Here is a 20,610-nt window from a genome sequence, read left to right as displayed (position 1 = left end):
GTCAATTAGAGGGTTAGGGTTCTACGTAAGGGAGAAAAGCCGCCAAATGAGGTGTCGGTCCAGACTCGGGCGCTGGAGGGTCGTGGCGATCCACAATTTCGGCAGCTAACTGGTGAGCCCCACTTCAGGCCGGGGGAGATTGGACGATCATCCAATGTCACAGCGGATCGCTGCAGCATGCGGTTGCCGCCAAGCAGTGGCAGCCCGCCAGGGGTAATTCGATTTTGGCTCCGTTGTTTGAGCCCTGTTTTTGAAGACCCAGTCGACTCCATCATCACGAACCAAGAATCGGGACTCCCATCGAACGGGGATCTCATCAAAGTGGAATGGAGGAGAAGCGAAGTGGAGAACTTGGATACGTAGTTCTACCACTCATGTCAACCTCATGCTTCCCGCTCGTATTTAACGAATAATATGCCTCGAGAATGCTTGGTTCATTTTGGGTCCTCCTCGTGTTTCACTTTCCGACAACAAATCCTGCCAAAGCATGGTTCGACGCTTGATGATTGGGAGATCCGAGGCGGCATTCCTAACGTATGAAATCTATCGATTTGATCCTCTGTTGAAAACATCTCAAGATTCCCATCCACATGTCCATGGGTGATTGATGGACATGATGAACAAACGGTGCGCTCCGGATCTAATACAGTTCCTTATTCTTGGAACTGAAACTCCTGATGAGTTGGGACGGTGAGAACCGTATTGTCTTGAGGATTGGTGGCGTTTGATCAACCGCGAAATGAGTGGACGGTGGTATTAATCATCTGGGCCTTGGTATACCTTGGCGCACGCAATTGAGCCTCCTTCTACACTAGTGTAGCCCATCTTGTCCAAATTGTCCATCCCAAAAAAGCTACTCAGGCTTCTCAGCTTTGCACCAGTCTAGCAAGCCCTACCGTGGTCCCAAGCAATACACCAAGTCACAGTGACAATGCGCACCTGGAAATGGATTTCGGAGTCGCCAGCAGCGCGGACATTATGGTACCTGATGAGAGCCAGGCTCACCTGGAAATGGTGGAAACCAAGAATGGAGCAGATGGAGCAAATGGAGGCCATTCGCGGGAACTGGGAGGACGGGACTGTCCTGATACGCCGAGGTCCCAACACGGGGTATTAAATAAAGCCAAGCTATGCCGGCGACAGCCTATTGGCTCGATGCCATTCCCAGAGGCTTCCAAGAAACCCCAAGATTCTTGTCACCAAATGGCTGGCGCTGGCTGGCGTCTTGCCTTGTCTTGGATGGGGGCTATGCACCGGCCAAACAACATTGTTCCCCGAACCGGTTTTAGCCACCCTTCGTGTTTCTCTTTGAATGTGCTGAACTCACTCCAAGTCTTCTTCTTTAAAACATTCATCGCTGGCTTTTGTTGTTTCTTCATCAGTCTGTCGCTAAACTCCCTCTTCCGCAGCTCTTTTTTTGCCCTTTTTCCACACTCACTGCCATAGCGCTCGTTTGTATGGCATTTTAGTCCTATTATTTTTTGATTTTATAAGAAGTCCATTCCCACACACCTCCCGTGTGACGCTTTGCCACCTGAATACATAACGATTTATTTATCTGCATAACCGTCAACACCAAAATGCGTTCCACCATCATCATCACTGCCCTTGCGGCGTCTGGCACAGTTAATGCCGGTGTTGCCGGCACCAAGAACACCAAGCGTGCTTCCATCACCCCCATCACCGCCAAGGGTAACGCCTTCTTCAAGGGTGATGAGAGATTCTACGTTCGCGGTATCGCTTACCAGCCCGGTGGCTCTTCTGCCAACCTCGTATGGACCTCTAAACATCTTACCATACCAAAACTCTGTTGACTAACACAGACGTTTAGGATCCCCTTGCCGACCCCGAGATCTGCCTTGAGGATATCAAGAAGTTCGAGGATCTTGGCATTAACGTTGTCCGTGTTTACTCTACCGACAACTCCAAGTCGCACGAGGAGTGCATGAACGCCCTCGCGGACGCCGGTATCTACGTTGCCCTTGACGTCAACAACCCGTTGTACTCCATCAACCGCGCAACCCCTCACCCTTCTTACAACGCCGTCTACTTGCAGAGCGTCTTTGCCACTATCGACGAGTTCGCCCAGTACGACAACACCTTTGCCTTCTTCTCCGGAAACGAGGTCATCCACGATGAGGCCGAGAGTACACTCGCCGCGCCCTACGTCAAGGCCACCGACCGCGACATGAGGGCCTACATCAAGGCGCGCAAGTACCGCGCCATCCCCGTCGGCTACTCGGCCGCCGACGTGTCCAAGAACCGCATGCAGACGGCCAAGTACTTCAACTGCGGCAGCGACGAGGAGCGTTCCGACTTCTTCGCCTTCAACGACTACTCGTGGTGCAAGAGCGACTTCAAGACCTCTGGCTGGGACGTCAAGGTCAAGAACTTCACCGACTACGGCCTGCCTATCTTTTTGTCCGAGTACGGCTGCACCATCAACGGCCGCGACTTTGGCGAGGTTTCGGCCCTCATGGACCCCAAGCTCATGACCAAGGTCTACAGCGGTGGTCTCATGTACGAGTACACCATGGAGGAGAACGGATACGGAATCGTCAACATTACCAAGGGCAAGGACATCACCGACCAGACCGGCGCGCGCATCGAGCTGCCCGAGTTCGCCGCCTACAAGAAGGCCCTCGCCAAGTACCCCGCCCCCACTGGTGACGGTGGCTACTCCCAGACGACCAAGGCCCAGGACTGCCCTCCCAAGGATGACGACTGGCTCGTTGACTCGGATGAGCTTCCCGAGATGCCCGCTGCTGCTAAGAAGGTAAGCTTTCCTCTCAACTATGCGTTGGATCATGAAGCAACCTGAAACTAATTGACCAAAAATAGTACTTCGAGAACGGCGCCGGCAAGGGTCCTGGTCTCAACGGCGCCGGCTCCCAGTGGGCCGGTGATGCCTCCCCTACCACCGGTTCCGGCAGCGGCTCCGGCAGCGGCTCTGGCTCCGGCTCCGGCTCCAGCTCTTCCGCCACCGCTTCTGCCACCCACAACGCTGCTGGCTTTTCCGTCGCTGGTCCCGTGAACAAGGGCCCCTTCGTCGTCACCGGCCTTGCTCTCCTCTTCACCCTCGTCGGTGCTGTTGCTTTGTAATTATAGCAAATAGCGACTACCGAGAGAGTGTTAAGATGCGTCAGCTGAAGAAGCATTATGTACATAGTACTATACCACAAGAGGACATATAGACAAGAAAGTCGGGAGGATTGCGGTGATTTCGGGCCTGTTGAATTGCATTTTGATTGAAAATAATACCTAAATTAGTCAATCCGCGTTTCGCGATGCATTCACATTCTGTCGTTAGTTGTTAACTGTGTTCGTGTGCATGTTTCAATGTGTTGTCGTTTGTCTAAGCCGTTGATCTGCCGCACATCAGGTTGATCAGGGTTCGGTATGTATCGACAAAACTGTCGATGATGTTCGGCGATTGTCAGATGTGCGTGTACATCTTTGCGCGGCGCAGGGATTTGAATCTCTCAACATGACTGGCTGCAGTGGAAATGATCGGCCTGGTGAGATCATAATGATCTATGCCAGCTTATTCTGACTTCACTTCCCGACTAGGAATACATCAGGTTGTATGCCAAAGGGAGTCTATCGTCTTGGTATCCAAAAGATAGGGCATTTGTGTTTTAACCAGGGAGGTCCCAAAATCTCCAAAGTTATGGTGTTGCTACTAGTCGATTTTGGTTTTCACGGCACGGCAAGAACACTCCATGCAGTACCATAGACGCGCAAGCACTTCTGGTTTGGGTAGCAAGATGCACATCGGTAGGTAGGTATCCTAGGTGGTCTTCAAAATACCTTCCACTATCACCAACTTAATATCACCGACTGATTCCAGCTCGACTTCCTTCAAAGCATCAAGCCCGCCGTTACAGCCCACCAATAAGTGAGCTGATGCGGTCGAGGTAGGCTGACGGCAGCAACAAATCGGGAACAAAACATACTGTCTCGGTACCGACCGGGAGACAGGAACACAGCTGGCAGCCACGCTCCCACGTTATGCCGCTTGGGCACTTGCCTGTTTCGAGGGAAAATCCCCAATTGGGTTTTGGATCTGGTGGTGAGTGGGTGAGCCTCTCCCTCTTGAAGACAAAAGAAGAATTTGAAGGTATCGGATGTTACACCACAGAAGACTGTCCGTGTCATTGGGTTGTCGGGAAAGTCGTTCTTTGGATATTCCATTGGCGACGCTGCTCCACTCCGGTGGCCCTTCCCTTTGAGATGCCGTGTAGTGTGTCGCACAAGTAGAAATAGTGGACGAGCAGCCTCCCTTCCCTCCAGCTGCCTGCTGCTGGACTGATAAGTCGAGGAAGGGGTGACGAAGCCTAACCTTACCTCTACCTACCAAGGCAATGAAGGTGACAGCTTATGAACCGCAGCCGGCTGAATATTCCTGGGAAGAACGAAGCAGGAGAAGAGGTGAACTGTCAGGAAGGTGCATGAGAAATGCAACTTCCGTGGAAGAGATGTAAACGACTGGACAGATTCAAGCCGCAACTTCCCCAAATGTCGTGCGATGATCAACATCGAGGGAAGGTGCATCACAGCGAAGTCCGCTTGAGAGAATATCAAGAGGCTGGCAGCGTTATTGCTGAACATCGCTTCATTTATCCCCATCTTTACTCTCTGCTTCAGTTTTGGGTTTCTCTTCTCGGTGCAGAGTGGCATTTGTACTGGAAGAGGTGCTATTCTATCAACGACACGCCTGTCCGGGTCCACATTCTCACCATCACCATCTTTAACTTATGTTTCCGATCGATGGTGAACGCCCATTTGTACTAATGGCGCTCCTATCAGCGGCAAAGCTTGTCATCCTCATCGGCGTCTGTAAGTTCAGCCTCTGGACCTTTTGATTCTCGGCTTCTCGTGTAATCTTGGACTTTTTCACCAACTAAGCCCAGCTTTAGTTTGCTTCGTTGTCGCCGTCGAAGGCCGTCCCGATGTTCACCATCACTTTGGTTTCCCCGACCCCAGCCAGAGGGCACCCTCAGCGCCTGTCGCTCAAGAAGCACCTGGCAACGACCGCGTGTCCAAGTACTACCTACACGTCCATGGAATCATCGCTGCCCTCGCCTTCGTCATCCTTTTCCCTCTTGGTTCTATCCTCATTCGCTTGCTTCCAGGCCGTTTGGCCCTCTTCGCCCATGCTACTTGGCAGCTCTCTACGCTAATCGTTTATCTGGCCGCCGTTGGGCTCGGTATTCACCTTATCAAACGAGATCCTAACACGGTATGCATCTCGCTCCCTCTTCCTCTAGTCTTGGTCTGATATGCCTTTTTCTGGTCGACGAAAACTGACATTTTATTATCATTAAACAAGATGAGAAATGGACGCTTGAACTACCATCCAATCATCGGCATCTTTATTCTCGCCCTCCTTTTCATCCAACCCTTGGTGGGCATTTTCCACCACAAGGAATACAAAGTGAATCGTCGCCGCGGAGTCTGGTCAGCCCTTCACCTCATACTGGGAAGGATTGCCATTACTATTGGAATGATCAATGGCTATATAGGCTTAATCGCAATGGACGACGATACAAAAACGAAAGTCAAGGCAATCTACGTTGCTATCGCGCTGGCAATCTGGCTCCTATGGACTGCCATGTCGATATGGTGGGAGTGGAAGAGGCATAGGAGAGAGAGGGCAGAAAAGGAGCTGGAGCGTGCCCTGGCCGAGGACGGGACAGGAGTTGGAGCCGACCGCGGAGTGAATGACCAGAGCGACACAAGGGCGAGGGAAGCACTCAGGAAGGCGAAGAGGTCAAGAGGTTGAGGTCAATAGGGTTTGATGTCGAGTTGATGGTGTGACAAGTCCGTGTTGTTGGAGATGGTTGGAGTCTTGCCCTTTTAATATCCTCGAAGGAGTCTTGGTATTGTACGTCCCGCATCCTTTACAGGAACAGTCAATAAAAATAGCTTTAAGAATAATTGTTATCCACCGAATAGAAATATCTCACCGGGCCAGTCCGTGAAGATCACTGTTGTTGTGTACGATCAGCCCGCCACATTTCGCCTAGTTAAATTACTTCATTTGCTTCATCGCACCATCCGACTTGGTGTCGTCCCCTTGTGGACCCAGCACCATGGCCCCATGCTCCATCACCACATACAAACATAAGCTGCGCCCCAATGTCAAGACCATGAACCCTGGGAAAGTCTCATCAATCATCACCATCACTGACGTCCCTGCCGTCCATCTACAGCGCAGCAAAGCAAATCCCTATGATCACAGACGGCCAACCAAATAAACCATCAAAAGAGAAATCGTCCGAATCCAAACCGGACTAAGCCAAGACGGAAAAAAGGACTGGGATACGGATCGCTCGTGGGCACACAGCCACACGGCGATACAATATTCCCCCCAAAAAACCAAACAAGGAAGATGCTCATCGGCAAGATGCTCAAACTGAGTCAACAACTCAACAAGCTCTCCAAACCCATCCTCGTCTACCTCGCCGCCCTCCAAGACGTGCCCGTCAACCCCATCCACATCGCCACTGCTGCTGCCGCCACTACGACGACGACGACCACGTCGTATTATGTTGCGAGTACTTGCACCGAGAGTCCGACGGCGGTTTGTCACTATCATCAGATTCCCCAGTACCACCCAGGAGGAGGAGGGGGAGGGGGAGGGGGAGGAACGTGGCCGACGCCTTTTCCTTTGGTATACTCGCCATCGACGGCGTCGTCGTTGTCGTCTGTGATGGGATGGGAAGTTTGGTTGTGGTGGTCTGTGGGGTTTTGGAGAGGTGAGATGGAAGGTGCGGAGGAAAATGTCCCGCTGAGCATCATTAGGAGCCTGGTGGCCTGACTACCTTAGATCTAGTCCACTCTCCTCCAGGTTGCTTACTCTAGGGGAAGAAGCGGAAGGGGTCAAATCTAAGGGAAGGGGGGAGGGGGAGTAGGATAGACAAGCGTGAAGAGCACCTTCTCTAGGTCTTCAATCACCTGTCGGCTGAGCTCATGCTTGATCCGCTCGGATTCCATGATGATGGCGAACCCTTTACGGCAGGTTGAGCGGATGAGGAGCTCGAGGCGGTCGAAGCGGTCGAAGCGCTCGAGTTGAGAGGTCCAGGTGCGATCCTTGGTTGTGAGAGTATTGTCTGCGGCCATGGCCATGGCCAGAAGGTCGGTCGACCTGGCTGGGTCTTCAATTTGCTGGATTCCTATGTTTTTGGAAGTGAGGTTCATTAGCTTTTGTTTGTGGGAGGTGTGATGGATGGTCTGGGTTTTCTGGCGTTATGCGGTAAGGGGCGTCTATGGTACGGTTTTGTTTGACGTATGTGCTGCGTATTCTTGGATTGTGATGGATAAAGGACCAGGGTTTTTCAACAAGGAGCGTGCATTGACGGTTTGTATTGGCGCTTATAGGCATCTGGGTGACGGGGATTGGGCTTCAAGTACTTGGGTAGAATCTACGTACCACATTTCGTGATAGATCCGGCACCTGTTGAAAAGGGAAACGTCTTGTTAGCACAGAAAGACAGAGCAGTATGACATTTGAAAGAAACGCTTCATACCATGACTAAACGGCGTGAAATCGGTCCAAACTTTCAGGGGCGCCTGTTGTCGAAACGTGATGTCGATCGTGAAGGCTATGTACATTAGGCTGTTCAGTCTGTCGGGTTTGATCAGATCCTTGGCTGCCGTACTATTAGCGATTGCGTACGCTTGAAGTGTGACAGCCATGCATCACCTACCGTGGATAATGGCTCTTTCAGGCTTCCCAGGCCATCCCATCTGCAGACTGAGCAAGTTGATGCCTTCGTGTTCCATGACCATATCCCTCCATGATTGTATGTAGAGCCACAGTCTGTGGCTGGGCAAACGAAGGTATGCGTTGACAAGTAACTCCCGATTGCGTTGGCGAATGTCTTCGTCTATCCCGAGGGACCACGAGTCAATCTTGATTCTCAGGGTTTTCATCCTTACGACTTGATCGATGTCCTTTTCTACGGTATCACATGACCCACCTAATTCAGGAGATCGTCAGTGAATTTCTATAAAGTTCTTGCAGCTTTGTGCCATACCTAATAGTTGGTAGTCATCGAAGGCAGCGTCAACTTCCGATGAGCCCCATGTCAGTGCAAGTAGTTCCATGAATGTCTTGAAGAAACGTCGTCCCAAGAGCCGAAGCCGAATCGTTTCATGATCCTGGATTAACGTAGGCATCATCCAGAACGCAGCCTTCTTCAAGCCCAGAGAACGTGACACAACTTCCAGCTTCTTGAGTGTCTTGAGTCGACCTTCCTCATCTTCCCCTGCCAATATCATGTCAAGCGGAAGAGGGGGGGTAGTCAAATACCACTCCAGTGTCCTTGCAAATGCTTGCTTGGAGTTAAAAACAAAACTGGTGCAGTGTACACAATTGATGAAAAAGATCGAGTTGATGGTGTTCACATGTTGACTCCCGATCGGGAAGAAGGGAAAGCGGAACTTGTCGTTCTTAGTTTTCCGTCCGTCATAGCCCTCTTGAAAGACCACGCGGCCATCCACGATTGTGCTGTAACTGTTTCCCGCCTTGTGTACAGGTAGATCAGCCAACATACCGTTGGAAGAACTATAAGGATCCAGAAACAAAGACCGGGTGAAATCCCTGCCCTTTTTGATTTCAGGATTTTGGTCTTCGTGTGGCTCAGGTAGCAGCACAGAGCGAAGGACAACCATAATCTTCGGAGAGACCGGCGCAAAAAAATGGAGTTCCAGGTAGGCAAGGCATTTTTCCTTGTTCGATGTGCCGTCTCGGCCATATTCGCTCGGCCCTTCATATATCGAGTAGCTGTTGTCGGTAAGGATGAACTCGTTCTCCGCTTCAGATGGTACGCACAAAGCCATGTAGAACTCTTGAATATGACTAACGAACCAGATGGCATCACCATAATACATCTTCTCGCAAAGCTCATCTACCCATTTCGACTCCGTGTCCATGTCAAGGTTGATGATTGTTTCGATATTATGTAACCATACCTGCATAGGGGTTTTGAATTGCGGATGTTCGTTCATGTACTTTCGAAAGAATTCCTGGTCGTCTTCAGAATATGCGTCTGGTCTGTCGTGGCAGAAGCGGGTGTATAACCCACGACTGCGGTACTTCATGAGGTAGAGAAACTTGCGAATCAAGTTGCGCTCGTCTCGGGTGAGAACAACTCCGCCCTCTTTTGCTGCATATGCCTTTGTGATCTTGGTGAAGATAAGTGCTGCCTGGGCCTCCAGTTTGGAGAGCAACTTCTCGACTCGTCTTTGCTCCCCGGTGGGCTTCGTGAAGTCGTCGTACATGTTGATTTGCCCGAAAATCCTAGAAACGGGTTTCTCGGTGAAAACGGCAGGGTCCTGGGTTAGGTTGAGGCTGTTGAGTACCAGATCTCCCGGATACATGCCCTTCTCATACTTGGGCTTTGGCGTTCCTTTTGGTTTTTTGAACACTTTGGGGACCCTGTGGGCAAAGTTCTTGAGAAGGAACTGGGGGACAAAGTGTTGGTACTGTCCATTTGGTGCGGCGGGTGTCGCGATTTTAGGCTTGGGATGTGACATGATGTGATGAGAGGTGATGTTGTTCTTGAAAGCGACGTCGAGGTGGGAGAGGAGCTTTGACTTGGGAAAAAAGTGTGGAAAGTGTGTAGCGAATGTGCGTCGTTACCAGTTTCATCGGAAAGTCAGGTCGTCCATGAGAATATATTTGACGAGCTCAGCCACGGCCGTCCTCGTTAGAGTCGTGAGAGTGACATTCTCAAATGCAAGCGCCCGAAATGACCCATTCGCGAGGCCTACAGCAGCGGGGTTGGTCTTGTTGGACCCCAAAAGAAGAGAGAGTGCGCTGATTGGCAGCTTGGAAGCCCTATCTATCGGTCTATCGGTTCGTTCGCATTGTACATACATAAATTTGCCGAATTGGGCTCACTCTGCTTGCGTTGATGGATTTGCATGCTTCCATCGCGGGCAATCAGAGGGACCGGCCGATGCAAGAGACGTTGCGTCGCATGAGAGGCAACAGGCGGCGTGATGTTGCAGACTTCCAGTTCCAAGTATAAAATGGCGAGAGATTCCGTGATCATCCCAAGCATAACAAGTGTGTCGTCCGGTGTAGTGCTGTTGATATTTGAGTTGGAGAATGGAGGTTGTGTTTACTATTCGTGATTGCAGGCGGAAAAGAAAGCTGAAGGAGAGGAACAGCAGGGACTTGCTTTGCGCTTCAGCCTTTGATGTGTAGCTATAGGCACTAAGTTCTGTTAGACTCCCATCAGTAACAAATCATTGGGCGTGTGGCTCAGTTGGTAGAGCGTTCGCTTAGCATGTTCTTTAGCATGCGAAAGGTCCTGGGTTCGATTCCCAGCTCGTCCACTCTTTTGCTAACTTTTTCTTCTGGGCTCGCCCCCTTTTCGATCTCCCTCGGGGGGTTCTGTAGGTGTATTTTTTTTTGATCTATGGTAATTCTGGATTCTGATCGTACTGAAGCGGTAATTTCTGAAGGACCAAGTAAAGAACTAAACCCTATTGGATTGAATGATGCTAGCTGACGCGTTGGCTTCGTACCCCATGTTTTGCCGTCCACTCTCCTCTATTCCTCATCGTTTGTGACACTACTCTTTCGGACTGTAGATTTTTCTAACTGACTCTGACATCACCATTTGGCTTCTTATTGCATTTCTGAAAGACCATTTGGCATGTGGCCGCATGTGTCCGTTGCCGCCCCTGATCTCCACATCCCACGTTTTCGCGCCTTGACTCCGGTGTCCGCACCTGTTTGATCTTCCCAGGGATCCGTCATAGCTTCCTCCCATGGAAAGTTAAAGGCCTCCAGAAGGGCACACGCCGTTAGATTAATGGGGCACTGAAGTATAAGGACGTTTCTGTCCTCAGGCAGGGGTTACAAGCCTATTCAATTCGGCCTTATCGTTGAGGCCCAAATGAAAAGACCATTGGCAAGGCAGAAACGAAGATTATTCATTTGGCAAGACTATTTCTGTTGGGTTTGGGTATTGCTATTAATTTCCCCACGGCATACGACCCCTATTACCGTCGTACCGAACATCCCATAGTGATCAATTACTCTCCAGCCCAACTTCCTTTCCTGAAGGAAGATGCTCTACCGGTCCACAATTTCCTTTTGCCGTTTACCGTCCGCTGTCCGTAAATCGTAAGTGAGTGTCCTATGTCCATACCGTTTCCATAACCGTCATTACTCGTCGCAGTCATTCATCCTTTACCCAAGCCAGTTCGTCATCCTTGAGGTCCTTAATCCGTATCAAAGAAACTGCCCTCCCTTCCCTTCGATCCCTTTCCCGCCGTCCCTGAATCCTCTAACTTCATCACCACCCCATCCCATCTCCTAACCTCCTCCCCGTAGAACCACCACACACCCGCCACTATGGCCGCAATAACTGTCTGTACCACTGCAAACCCAATACACATATCTCTCAACCCATGCCCTGACGACAAAGCCGCACCGCTACTCGAACTCGAGATCCCACTAGGAACCGCAATAACCAGAATGCCGGCAAACAAGGTCCTCCAACATGCCACGCCGGCCGCCATATCGTTTTCGTGTCTGGTAGCAGTAGTCTGGTTGTCGGGGGAGGACGTTGACGCAGTGCTCAGCCCAATCAACGGACGGGAGATAGCATCAAAGACGTACGCCCCTGCAGCGAGGAGACCGAGGACGAAGCTGATTGCTGGAAGGTTCGTACTCGAAATCTTGCCATTGTCAATGCCCACGTTGGTATGAAGGCCAAAGGTAAGGATGCCGATAAAGGAGAGGAAGGAACCGGCTGTGATGGCAACCGTGATGACCTTGTTGTTGAACTGCGTTGAAAGAGAGGACAAGACGGGAAATCGCGACTGTAATCGAGGTATGAAGAACGGTAGGAGCGTCAGGACGGTTGCCGTAGCGGTGGCGAGAAGCCAGGGACCCGTCATAAGAACGCCGATGGTGGTTGTGGTGTAGACAGAGTGGAACAGAAGGGAGAGAGTCGAGCTCAAGGCCCACAGTGATGAATATGGAAAGAGGGATGTGAAAAAGAGAATTACTGTAGTAGGTGCAATGAAAGCACGAGGTGCTTCGAGCAGGGTGATCGAATCTGCCGATCCACTGGTGTAGGAATATGGCTTCATCTTCACAATGTAGTCGTTGATGGCATCCAAGATACGGTCCCGTCGAATACCCTGACACATGGACTCCTTGTACGGACTTTCACTACCCTCATCAATTCGAGGTAGTGTATCAGCGCGGTCATATGCTGTCTCGGGCACACCGAGGGCAATGGCCGGGACGGCAAGGACAAAAAAGCAGCTGAGAACTGTGAACTGTAACTCGAACCCAGTCTGGCCTCGCGATGTTATCCCACCAAGCAGTGGTGGACCCCATGTAGTTGTGACGACGATAATGGTGTAAATGGAAAGCCGAAGGTCGCGTTCGTGTTCCTTGAAAGCGTTAGTCATGTACATAGTAATCTCGATGAAGCGCTGGGTTGCACTTACAAAGAATATATCGTAGATAGAACTCTGGACCAGCGTATCAATGACACCCCATCCCAAACCTTGGAAAACCCTTGCGGCCAGGCATTGGCTGTAGCTGGTCCTCACGCTGGTGTTCCATACGGTACCAATGAATAAAAGTACTAATGAGATGAGATACAGCGGTCTTTTGCCACATATTTTCGATGTAATAAGACTGACGAGCCCAGTAAAAGCGGACAGAATCAAGGGAACGCCGGTCAACGCCGCGGCGGCAGTGTATGATACACGATACCCATCAGCTGCCTGAGCATTTACACTGATGAAGGCTGTCTTCATAACTCCAGTTAAAGCTACCATCAGTAGCAGAGCATAAAAGCTGATCTCCTTTCGCCAGCGATGCCAGTTCTGAAAACGTAAGCTTGTGAACTTGTATAGTGAGTGTCAAGAAAGCTTATGAACTTACCAATGGGTCTTCAGGATCATCACTTGGTTGCGGCGACAGCTCAACTCCACTGTGCTTGCCTTGCCCATATTTGATGGTCCTTGTAGTCGAAGCTAGAGATGTCCATGACGACTGTGTGTGTAGTCTTGAATGCCCAGATTTTTTTCCTAGTGATGACGCCGTTTCGGGCCGTGTTTCCGAGATCGTGTTCAGCGAAGCTTGTAATTTTAAGGGCGGTGGTTGAGTCGGCGGCGGGCTTGGAGAGCTGAAAGTGCTTGACACTGATCCAGATCGGCTGTGTGTTGTGCTTTTCCTTGAGTTTGGTGTCGGTGGTAGCGGTCTGTTTGGTGCCGGCGGTGTGCTTGTAGAAGGCATTGTCTCCTGCGGACTTGGCCTGAAAGGTTCCTTGGTAGGAAGGGGAGGTGGAGGCAACGCCATGCTGAGACCGACTATATCCCGGTTGTCCATTGCAAAATCCCAAGCCGAGTACTCTCGACGACCCAACTTGTTGCGTTCCAAAGCACGACCCAGCTGCTTGTTACCAAAGCGAGTGTTGTTGTCCCGTTGTCGCTGTCCAGCAGTCGATAACGAAGCAGTCGAGTGACACAAACGAGGAATGGACTGGCAAGAGGAGCAAAGAGGGAAACATGAGCATGGAAAGGGTCACTAGACAACGGTATTAAGAGAACGACGGGGCATGTCACACACGAGGAGGCCCACACATGATCGGGCACATTTCACGCTTGTGAGACCAAGAGCCTTGCTCATGACGTTGAGCCCTCCATGCCAGATATTGACGCCTACGTCTAGTATGGCCTTTGACAACTGGGGCTAGTCAGTATGAGAACCTCGAGGAGGAGGGCCCGCGACGATCAAGTGCGCCATGAGGGAGCATCGGCTAGTAACACAAAGGCGGAACAGTTCCGGACAGAGCAAGACAGAGATGCGATAGGATCCCTACTTGTTGACAGGGTACATGATTTCCACCCTGCCGGGAACTGATTCGTGGGGGAAAGGTCGAAAAGGAATGTTGAAGCTTTTTCTTGCCCTGTATTTGGCTCCCTCTTCTCAAGCTCCCAGCTTGTTGGTCTCCCGCATCCACCTCGATTTGCCTTCAGAAAAAGAAACCTTTCAAGCGAAAAACAAACCGAAAAACACTTGGCATGCACAGGACACTTGCTACTCGTGCAGCCGAAAGAGCCAGATGCCATATGCTTTTCTTTTCCTTTGTGCGGCAGAAAGGTCATCAGCTCAGGTCGCACCGCCGAGTATCCACGCCGCACCCAGGAGTCCCTCACGAACGATTCGTATGTAGCTGGTTCATTGTCCCCCAGTCGGGTACAGGAAGCAAACTCAAAGTCCAGAGCTTCAGGGATAATAGGACCCACCTCGATCCGTGGGTAGGTATGTTTTGAGTTGCAAGCGAGTTCTTGGGTGGTCGGGTCGGCAATCATCCAGGCCAGCGTCATGACACCGCTGGACACCCAAGCAGTCGGTTGCGAACTCAACCACCTTATTTTCAGCGAGCTGAAACAGGACTTGAAGCGGGAGGGGGCGCGAATGTCTCGGGAGCCACGGCGTCGACCTGTTCCGCACCGACTACCGCACCGACTACTTTTGAGCTTTGGTAGTGGAGAAACGGTTCTACTACCGGTTTGATCGCCAACTTAACAGAAGAAAAGAAAAAGAGGGGTTGAGTTCACACAAGGGAGACTCATTGGTGACGCTTCAGACCTGTCGCGCATTCAGGCAAGGTGCGCCAACCACCATCTGGCATGTCTGTTGGTAGAAACAAACAGCGGGAAAAATTTACGAAAAGTTTGAAAAATTGAAAAATGACATCGGGTTCCAGTTCTTCCAACGAAAACAGAGAAAAAGAAAGAAGCACTTTGTGTCACGGCACCTGCCCGTAAACTTTCCTCTTGGCGCTCTTCCCCCGGCAATTTGCCTGCGAAAAACGCAACAATTCGTTCACGAAAAATAGGACGAGGAAAAAAACCCAAAGCTGCACGGGAAGGTGCAGCCTCGTAAATCGCTACACGAGAACACAATGCATCGTTACCTGCCTCTCCCGAGTGTCGGACAGCATCGGACCAGGTCATAACATGGCTGGCTCATCTCATTGTTTGGTTGAACAAAATCAGAATCTCAACCAGTTCGGAGGCGCTCTCCATCCTGCACCTGGACAACCAGGACGCGGAACATAGCGAGCTAGTGTAATAGCACGTACAGGGGTGTGCCACAGGGGCTGTGGTTGGGGTTCCTGAGATGTAGCTGGTGTCGGGTGGTGGGTGGTGGGTGTTTACGCCCGTATACAAAAAGCCCCTTCAAGGAATTGGACTCGATTGTATCGAGACAATAGGTAGGTGAGCAGCAATGCCATTTCCCTTATATCGCGCTTGACGCCCTGTTTTGATCTCGCGGAGGGACAGTATTCTTATATTCTCTTGAACGCACTTACACGAGGACACCGCGTCGGAAAGATGCACCACCTTCCCTTCCGTCGCTCCCCATCGCTGGTGGACTCGAGGTTCCATTCCTTGTTTACTTCGCTCAGGGGCTGGTCCAGAAATTGTTAGTGCAAACCCTGGACAATGACGGAATCAAGGGCACCCATTTTCACTTCCCTCTCCGCTTTACACTACACTACTCTCTCTCCCTTCTCGGTCCTCACCATCAGTGAAATCCTTCCTCCTACTACACTCATACACACTCTCAGCGCAACGGATTGAACGCCTTTCAGTTCAAACAGCAGGATCAGCTTCTTAGATCCAGCCTCACCAGCCCGCCCTCTCCCTCCCATGCCCATCAAGATCCAACAAGTGTGGTTACACATGAAAGAAACAGATTCCGTCCGTATCCAACCATTCATCCACACGAACAAAGGGCTGGAACCGCTCATCGCGGGAACCCGCTGCCTTCTTCTTCATGTCCCTTGTCCACGGTATGTGTATAGATACGACATCCAACATATCCCTCTCTCGAGGTACGTACCAATCGCCAAATACATACGGCCGGGACCTTTCATGAAGACCGCACGGAGAGAACCGTTGAAGTACCTACCTAGGTAAGTGTTTGTTGTGCAATATCATACAAAAATAGCATGTCGGTTTTGCTGCTGGGTTCTTTTACATCGTCGCACGATACTGTACCCGCTGAACTACTTTACTCGTTCGTTGGCTGCAAGTCAGTCAGTCAGTCAACGTCGGGTGGCCGAGTCATTCCGAGTGTAGAAAACGTGTTTCCAGGGCCCAAGTTCAAAAGCGGGCCTGTATTTTTGCTTAGTTCTCAACGCCCCGGACTTGCCCTCCCTCATTTCATCCCTTTGTCTCGTGGAAAAGACGATGGCGTAAACATGTCTTCTCGAATGTGAATCCTCAATTGGTGATGGTTTCGATCGTCAAAAGCTGATCCCAGGGACATTGATGTTTCATGACATGTTGATGTTACGCAACATAGTGTTGAAGATTGAGAGTCAAAAACCCTTTCCATCCCTTTTGTGTCTGAACTCATGAGATTTCAAGCGGCTTCGAGGAGTGTGAGAGAAAGATGATCTCAATTGAATTCACTAACTGGCTGCGATGCCAGACACTAAGGAAAACATCTAGAAAGAAACAAAAATCTCCAAACTATCCTTTTCGAAACTCCATAAAACTCCTCGAAACCCATAACTGTAATAGGCATAATCGCATCTGTATCTCTCGGTGCCTTGTAGAGCCCCTAATTATCCTGTCTGTCTTATCCCATGTCACTTTCTATCCCATCTATCCCGTGTAGCTCATCTTGTCTATCGGTATTCGAGTGGTCTAGTTCCGTTCCGTTGGGAGAACCTCAAGCTTCGTGTCGGAAACAAAGTGAAAGAAGTGGGGATGGCGTCTTTTGACGAAAAAGTTCAGAGTCGAGTGAGTAGAGACCGAAATAAGCCACTGCAGTTGGCAATCGTCTTCCATGTTCACCCTATTGGGAGCAAGAAGCCGATCATGCCCGACCGGTCATCTCCAGGGCGCTCATGTGGTTCCAATGGAAAGTATTCGAGTCACCGCCAATGAGCATCGAAGGCCAGAAGATCATCTGGACTGGAATTGAAACTGGGCCGGTTGGGTCCATGAAGACAGCTATAGCGAGAAATAGTGTTAGCTATACTTCGTTTAATGTGGAAAAGAATGTTGGTGACCCATAGCAACTCGGTTCCAGAATAGCCTTGTCGATCCAACCTTGCTCGCGAACACATGGGCAAAAGCGCCAAACGGCAGGAGATTGGGGCGAACGAACCGTGGTGAATCGGTCTATCACACCTCAACACCTCCCTCCGTCCAACCTTCGCCCCATGTGCAGACCGGCATCATTTGGAACAACCGTACTACTTACCTTTCCCTTCTTTCTCTTGGTCTCCCCACACGCTCAATCTTATTTCTTCCATCGGGGAATAGGGAATCGGATCAAATGGGAGGAAAGGGGAAAAGGAATAGCAGCTCGCGATCATGCAAAAGACACAATGATAGCCGTACCTTCATGGTTCCCTCCCGCACCTTCGCTAACTTCTTCGCTCTTCTGCATCGTGAAGAGCAACCTGCTCGACCTAACCAGCACCTCGTCGAACTCGAGCTGATAGGCAACCGGTTGTTCTTCTTCATCGAACGCTTCGTCGGCTGGCACAAGCAGCGGCTGCTCGCGCCGGTAGTGGCGGTTGTTGATGTAATCGTCGGTCGCCTTCTTCGTAACACGGAAGCGGACGCCCACGTTCCGCTCGGGGTCAGCCCAGAGAACGGTCCTGGCTGCTTTGGCTTCCGCTAGCCTGGCGAGTCTCTCCTCGGGAGATTCGGTTGCTTTTTCTCGTGTTGCTTCTCGCTGCGCGCTTCTATTCGCATTGGCGTGAAGGTCTGTGGTTGATGAGGACGCCGACGACGCTACTGATGAGAGCGTGGATTTGGTCTGATCGGATAACCAACTGCGCCAGACACGCATAATGCCGTCGCTTACATTGACGTTACTGAGGAAAAAGCCGGGCTTCGGTCCAACCTTGACGAGGTTAGTTGTGCAGCAGAGCTGGGAGAACAGCTCGCCTTCGTCGAGGAAGACCTCCTCGGACGGTCGGTGGTCGGCGGCATCTGTGGATGGCTCTCCGTTGTTGATTTGCTGCTGTTGCCGTCTTGGATAGCGTAGCCTCGGTCGGCGATTCTCCTCCTGAACGACGGGTCTGAAGTGCGAGTATAGGCCCTTTAGTCCGGCAAGCGTTGGCTCGGGTTCGGGCCCGTTGGCTTCCTCGTCGCCATTGGGACCAGCACCGATCTTATCTGTGCGGAGATAATCGCAGTATAGGTATGGGGTCGAGAGCTTCGCGCTTGGGTGGTAGCATTCAAGGATGAGGCGATGTTCTGGAAGGGCAGCGGCCTGCAAAAGGCGCTGGTGGAGAATGTGCAAAGCGACCGAGTAGAAATGGCTGTTTACACGAACAAGCGGAAGAAGAGCGCGAGTTGGAAGCAGGTCGAGGATGTCGTTTAGAATCTGGTTTTCGGGGTGGTGTTAGCGGATGATGCTTGGCGCTAGTGCGATACGGGGCCAAGATAGGGGATTTTGTGTAAGTGATAAGGTCTGGATAACATCATGATAACATCACATACCTCGTTGGGCAACGAGTCCATGGCACTTGTAGGACCCATCTGGTCGCTGTCTGAAGGATGTAATATCGACAAGGTGTTCGAATCGGATGGAAGTAATATGAAAGGCTTGTTGAACAAAGCCGTAGGTCTAAAGGGTGTGATATCGCTAAGTGCTCGACTGTCTGAAAGAAGCTTGGGAAAAGGTAGGCCGGCGTGACGACCAGAGGACCACGATATATATATAAAGAAGCCTCCACAACAGCTGTTATCTCGAGTATGTCACTAAAAAAGGTCCGTGGCAGGTCCTTGTGTTGTGGTGGTCATGAATGATGCCAAGTGTAGCGTCGTAGCTTCGTTGGTTATCGTGGCCCAACGAGCCGTCCGCGCCCGCGGCGGAAACGCCCGCAACTGAGAGCGGTGACGTTATGCGCCCTGTCTTGATAGCACATATGCATGGATAATGGCGTCTGTACATACTAAGCCCGGATCCGCGAAACACGAGCATGAGGCCGAACGAGTGGCCAAAACGTCTGCTCAGTGTCCAGGATGCGACCGAGAAGTCAGGATATGGATGGGCTGATGGGCAGGATTATCGACTAGAGTCGAAGGGGGTCTAGGGCTTCTGCCTGCGACTCTACGGCCTCTACGCGAGTGCTCAATGCTCGGCAGGTTGCAGGGACACAACCGCACATTTGACTGGGCAGTGGCAGGGCTGATGCGACCCGATTTGCCCAGAATTGTGAAAATATCTGCCGAGGAAAGGGCCAGAAACATCCCACGCATGAAATCTAGAGATGACTCGGCCGAAACCGTATCCCCGACCCCAACAGACAGTACGTAGGTACTTATCACAGGCGGACAGAATGTTTGCTATCATCTCCATGGAGTAGTAGCGGTGATCCGGAAAGTTTTCTGTCGCGGAACCGTGAACTTTTCGATCTTCTGAAGGTTGTTGGGTTGGGTGGGTAGGTGGGTTAGGGGGTGACATCAGACATGTTCTCTGTCAAACCCCCCCAGTGCCCTCCCCATAAAGCTGCCGGTGCCTCCCGCCAAAGTACACAGTCTCCTGGAAATACCTGCAGTACAAATGTTATTGCTATTGGGTATAGTGTATTCACTAAGTGGAATGTACAAGAGAGTGCACCCCCGTGGGCCCTTCCTGGGTGGCACGGGAGCGCCGAATCTGAACGAGACAGACACCCCCCCGAGATCCTTCCAAGATCGGTGGCAGCAAGTGAGTCTCAGGGGTCCATGCTTCGGCGCGCGACCCGGGGCGCGCCGGGGTTAAGGCGGATTCAACACTGCATGTTGCGGCCGCGGGTACCTTAGCAAAACACTCCACACAAAACGTTTCTCCTGTCCTTGCCCACAGGGCATCGTCACCCGGGTGCCACTGGTCAGCCCCAGCCCGTAGGGTAGTTCGATGGCCGTTCGATTCCCGTTCGATATGATCAAGGGCTCAATCATAGCCTAAACCGCCTTACATTTACAGTTGGATACAACCATTCGCGCAAGAAGAGTGAGAGAAGGGAAGAAAAAGGAAAAAAAAAAAAAGGGAGAGAAAAGTTTCCGTCTCAAATCCTTTGAGCCGACACCACCAACCAGATTAAGGGGCTTTATCAGTTCAAACATGTGGCATGTTGTTGAAACGAAATCCAGGCCATATAGTTAATGCTCGGAATGTTTGTTAGCGCGGTTCTTGTGGCAGGGGTCTGCAAAACTTCCAGATGCGGTTTCGAGACGTTGTACTCTTTGTCCAATTCTCCGTGTTGAAATCTGCTTGTCCCGTTGGTTTTTCTGTAAAGTCCCGCGCCAACGGTCTCTCCAGGGGTGAACTGTAGTGTACTCAAACAAGAAGAGAGTCATTCCCACCGCCAAACGCATGATCTTGTCTTGGCAATCCCATGGCCATCTGGGCACCTCTCATCTAGATGAGCGTCCAAAAGTTGAGAAATGATGGCATATCCGCCAAAGGACAAAATACCAGACAAATGACATTGTGTTCGGAGTCAGCGTGATTGGTAAAACTTGAAGTATATGATTTTCCTTTGGGCTACTGTAGATGGCCAGGAAAATGGCAAGGTCCTCGGTTTGGCCGAAAAA

General features: G+C 51.1%; 7 protein-coding genes across 7 annotated transcripts; 3 read left to right on the top strand and 4 right to left on the bottom strand.

The window, feature by feature from the left end:
- Positions 1 to 1,412: 1,412 nt before the first annotated feature.
- Positions 1,413 to 3,293, top strand: NEUTE1DRAFT_121459 (uncharacterized protein; the record flags this gene model as incomplete). The annotated part of the gene is made up of 3 exons (XM_009851611.1): positions 1,413 to 1,772; positions 1,832 to 2,776; positions 2,842 to 3,293. The coding sequence occupies 3 exons, from the start codon at positions 1,581 to 1,583 to the stop codon at positions 3,100 to 3,102; spliced, it is 1,398 nt and encodes a 465-aa protein (XP_009849913.1).
- Positions 3,294 to 4,757: 1,464 nt separating this feature from the next.
- NEUTE1DRAFT_121458 (uncharacterized protein) lies at positions 4,758 to 5,972 on the top strand (the record flags this gene model as incomplete). The annotated part of the gene is made up of 3 exons (XM_009851610.1): positions 4,758 to 4,839; positions 4,920 to 5,242; positions 5,333 to 5,972. The coding sequence occupies 3 exons, from the start codon at positions 4,758 to 4,760 to the stop codon at positions 5,783 to 5,785; spliced, it is 858 nt and encodes a 285-aa protein (XP_009849912.1).
- Positions 5,973 to 6,394: 422 nt separating this feature from the next.
- On the top strand, positions 6,395 to 6,823 carry NEUTE1DRAFT_136747 (uncharacterized protein; the record flags this gene model as incomplete). The annotated part of the gene is made up of 1 exon (XM_009851609.1): positions 6,395 to 6,823. One exon carries the CDS (start codon positions 6,395 to 6,397, stop codon positions 6,821 to 6,823), a length of 429 nt encoding a protein of 142 aa, XP_009849911.1.
- A 68-nt stretch (positions 6,824 to 6,891) lies between these two features.
- On the bottom strand, positions 6,892 to 9,935 carry NEUTE1DRAFT_99863 (uncharacterized protein; the record flags this gene model as incomplete). The annotated part of the gene is made up of 5 exons (XM_009851608.1): positions 6,892 to 7,178; positions 7,436 to 7,459; positions 7,713 to 7,985; positions 8,043 to 9,603; positions 9,897 to 9,935. 5 exons carry the CDS (start codon positions 9,933 to 9,935, stop codon positions 6,892 to 6,894), a joined length of 2,184 nt encoding a protein of 727 aa, XP_009849910.1.
- Positions 9,936 to 11,244: 1,309 nt separating this feature from the next.
- Positions 11,245 to 12,447, bottom strand: NEUTE1DRAFT_38855 (uncharacterized protein; the record flags this gene model as incomplete). The annotated part of the gene is made up of 1 exon (XM_009850469.1): positions 11,245 to 12,447. The coding sequence occupies one exon, from the start codon at positions 12,445 to 12,447 to the stop codon at positions 11,245 to 11,247; it is 1,203 nt and encodes a 400-aa protein (XP_009848771.1).
- Positions 12,448 to 12,968: 521 nt separating this feature from the next.
- NEUTE1DRAFT_99861 (uncharacterized protein) lies at positions 12,969 to 14,231 on the bottom strand (the record flags this gene model as incomplete). The annotated part of the gene is made up of 4 exons (XM_009851607.1): positions 12,969 to 13,356; positions 13,398 to 13,528; positions 13,616 to 13,713; positions 14,210 to 14,231. The coding sequence occupies 4 exons, from the start codon at positions 14,229 to 14,231 to the stop codon at positions 12,969 to 12,971; spliced, it is 639 nt and encodes a 212-aa protein (XP_009849909.1).
- Positions 14,232 to 16,354: 2,123 nt separating this feature from the next.
- On the bottom strand, positions 16,355 to 18,688 carry NEUTE1DRAFT_116614 (uncharacterized protein; the record flags this gene model as incomplete). Its single annotated transcript, XM_009851606.1, has 3 exons — positions 16,355 to 17,022; positions 17,416 to 18,412; positions 18,529 to 18,688. The coding sequence occupies 3 exons, from the start codon at positions 18,565 to 18,567 to the stop codon at positions 16,886 to 16,888; spliced, it is 1,173 nt and encodes a 390-aa protein (XP_009849908.1).
- Positions 18,689 to 20,610: the final 1,922 nt, after the last annotated feature.

Source organism: Neurospora tetrasperma (assembly GCF_000213175.1).
Source record: "Neurospora tetrasperma FGSC 2508 unplaced genomic scaffold NEUTE1scaffold_2, whole genome shotgun sequence".
Taxonomy (NCBI): domain Eukaryota; kingdom Fungi; phylum Ascomycota; class Sordariomycetes; order Sordariales; family Sordariaceae; genus Neurospora; species Neurospora tetrasperma.
Note: the sequence above shows the minus strand (reverse complement) of the source record. Positions and strands in the feature narration are given on the sequence as shown.